The sequence below is a fragment of the Orycteropus afer genome, unplaced genomic scaffold (genome assembly GCF_000298275.1).
Source record: "Orycteropus afer afer isolate SDZICR_OR568_19922 unplaced genomic scaffold, OryAfe1.0 scaffold00194, whole genome shotgun sequence".
Taxonomy (NCBI): Eukaryota; Metazoa; Chordata; class Mammalia; order Tubulidentata; family Orycteropodidae; genus Orycteropus; species Orycteropus afer.
The window spans coordinates 2618821-2619451 of record NW_006921781.1 but is presented as its reverse complement, the minus strand read 5'-3'; the positions used below and the strand labels follow the sequence as shown (position 1 = coordinate 2619451).

General features: G+C 40.9%; 1 protein-coding gene across 1 annotated transcript in view; it reads left to right on the top strand.

Annotated features, from left to right (window-relative positions):
* Positions 1-631, top strand: part of GPALPP1 (GPALPP motifs containing 1) — a 38170-nt gene that overhangs the window by 11806 nt on the left and 25733 nt on the right. The window contains exon 3 of the mRNA XM_042781913.1: positions 539-631. Within this exon, the coding sequence (XP_042637847.1) occupies positions 539-631 (93 nt within the window). The remainder of the gene's footprint in view (positions 1-538) is intronic.

The following is a 631-nucleotide window of genomic DNA, read 5'->3' as shown; positions in this document are numbered from 1 at the left end:
AGCTTTTAAGATCCCAGTCGCTACTCACCAAAGTAGGAGGTGGAACAATGTTTTGTGTAGTATGTTATGCCAATTGAGTTTGATGTCCCCTGTGACTACAGTCCCGAGTGCACAGGTTCAATTGCTTGGTCCCTCTGGTTAGCTGGCTGTGACCAAGCAGTGACTACTACCTTGCTTCTTGTCAGCTCTGCTATACACCTTGGAATTCAGATCGTACACATAAACTTATATGACCATTGTCTGCCAACCCTATACATGTTTTTGGGTACACTCCCCACGTCATAGACATACCTTCTAGTTCAGCTTGCCACCCATCTGTCCACCATATACCCATGTTTGCCTTCACTGACAACGCAGTACTATATGTGCAAAAGGGTTCATCTTTGTTGTCTGTCCCTCCTATGTACCTCTCTATGTCTTTCTCTTCCTCAGTGCCACCATGGCAATGGGTTTTTTGTTTTATAAAATTAAAATTTCTCTTTGCAAAAAAATGTGTTTCTGTATATGCATATGTAAAGTTATACTAATCTGTTTGTAGAAAACAGAAGAAAAATCCGGATGAAAACAATGAAGATGATGATGATGGTTTTTTTGGACCAGCTCTTCCTCCTGGATTTAAAAAGCAGGATGA